The following is a 1774-nucleotide window of genomic DNA, read 5'->3' on the forward strand; positions in this document are numbered from 1 at the left end:
ATAGCCCTTTCCAGGTGACTTGACCCCCACAAACAGCTGCTCCCGTGGTCCCTGCAAGTGCTCTCTCTTCAAAGTCCATGAGGACCCCACCTAGGCTTGGTGGACACCTGGCACTCCCTGTGCCAGGACCACGCTGGGGCAGAGTGCACAGCACGACATGGATCCCTCATCTCTCCACAGCGGCTTCAGGCCGCCACCCCCCAGGGCTGAGGACAGTTCAGCCCGAAAGGTGTTGGAGCTTAGGACAGAGGATAGGAAGTGGAAAGGCCAGAAACTCCCAGCAAAACAAATTCCTCTGCACCCACCTCCTACCCTATATAGAACACCTACTCTGTGCCCTTCTCCCAGCCGTGTTTGTTCCCAGACACTCCAAGATATCACTTCCTTGGGCCTCAAAGCCTGGGGCACCCCCTCCCTACCCAATGACACCAGCTCCAGCGTCACTTGCTACAAAGTGCCCTAGTTCTTCTGCAGTCGGAGCCTCTTTCCCTCTCCTGAGTGCCCCAGGCTCCCTGCCCCCACCTTTGCTAGATGGTCAGTGCCGACACCCAACACACAGCCAGGGATTAACACGAAGACCACACAGGGCCAGAGTCAGGCCAGTGCAGGGAGGGAGCAGAGTCAGCGTGCCCCCTGGAGGGGCAGGTCCCTGTGGCTGAACTGCATACTCCCCCCGCTGGGGCTCTGCACCAGGTCCAGGGTGTTCAAGCAAAACTGGATGCCTGTGCCCCTCTAATCCTGTTCAGCCCCTCCTGAGCCCGCCGGGGCTGGCGAGGAGAAGCGGGTTTACCTATTACACTTTTGGCAAATGATGCTCTTTTCAGNGGGGCTGGCGAGGAGAAGCGGGTTTACCTATTACACTTTTGGCAAATGATGCTCTTTTCAGGGTAGCCAGGCCCAAGTCGCCAATCTTCACAGAGCCGGTCGGCCCGGTGATGAAGATATTGTCACACTTGAGGTCTCGGTGGATGATGGGCGGCGTCCGCGTGTGCAGGAACAGCAGGCCCTTCAGGATCTGCCGGCACCAGCTGCGCAGCACCTTGGGCTTCATCACCTTGAAGCGTTTCAGGTACCTGGTGGGGAGGAGGGGGCAGCTTATAGCAGCGGCCCTTGAAGAGCCCCTGCCTGGTGCTGCTCAAACCTGTTAATGAGTCGTTCACCGGCGACAGTAGCAAAGGTGAGAGATGAGGGCTGGGCAGTTCTGCTTCTGGCCAGGGGTCACCAGCAGGAGCCAGGCCCCGAATGGGCAGCCAGGACGGGCCCACGACCCCTGACTTGCTCCCCTCACACCAGGGACCTCAGTACACTCCTGACCTCACCCTGAAATGGTGCCGAGGTCAACTTACAAGTCGCCTGCAGCAGGACAGAGTCCAGCAAGCGAGAGGGTGCTTAGGGTAAGGGGTAGGGGAGCTGGGGCCTGTCAGAACGACTGGAGCCAGCGGTCAAGGCTAGGCCCTTCCTGTCGCCGGGGCCTGTGTGACCTGCTCTGGGCTGTCCCCCAAGAAAAGATGGCAAGAGAGGCTGGAAAGGGGCCCTCCTCTTGCTGTGCGGTCACCTGTGTGAGTGATACTGCCTGGTGGCAGGAGGACACTGAGGCCACAAGGTCAAACAATTCAGACAGACCCAGTCTGTGGCCACCCAGAGGGGATGCCCCCGCCCCCGCAGTGCAGACTGAGGCCTCACAGAGGAGTGGCAGGCTGCCATGGTCACCGGCCCTTGACCCCCTGCTGACCACGTCCAGCCCCGCACTCCCCATCTGCACCCCCCACCAGCC

The 1774-nt window shown here is 60.4% G+C and overlaps 1 protein-coding gene across 1 annotated transcript in view; it reads right to left on the reverse strand.

The window, feature by feature from the left end:
- WNK2 (WNK lysine deficient protein kinase 2) overlaps positions 1-1774 on the reverse strand; it is a 140224-nt gene that overhangs the window by 93430 nt on the left and 45020 nt on the right. The window contains exon 5 of the mRNA XM_008576203.1: positions 853-1073. Within this exon, the coding sequence (XP_008574425.1) occupies positions 853-1073 (221 nt within the window). The remainder of the gene's footprint in view (positions 1-852; positions 1074-1774) is intronic.

The sequence above is a fragment of the Galeopterus variegatus genome, unplaced genomic scaffold (genome assembly GCF_000696425.1).
Source record: "Galeopterus variegatus unplaced genomic scaffold, G_variegatus-3.0.2 Scaffold1310, whole genome shotgun sequence".
Taxonomy (NCBI): Eukaryota; Metazoa; Chordata; class Mammalia; order Dermoptera; family Cynocephalidae; genus Galeopterus; species Galeopterus variegatus.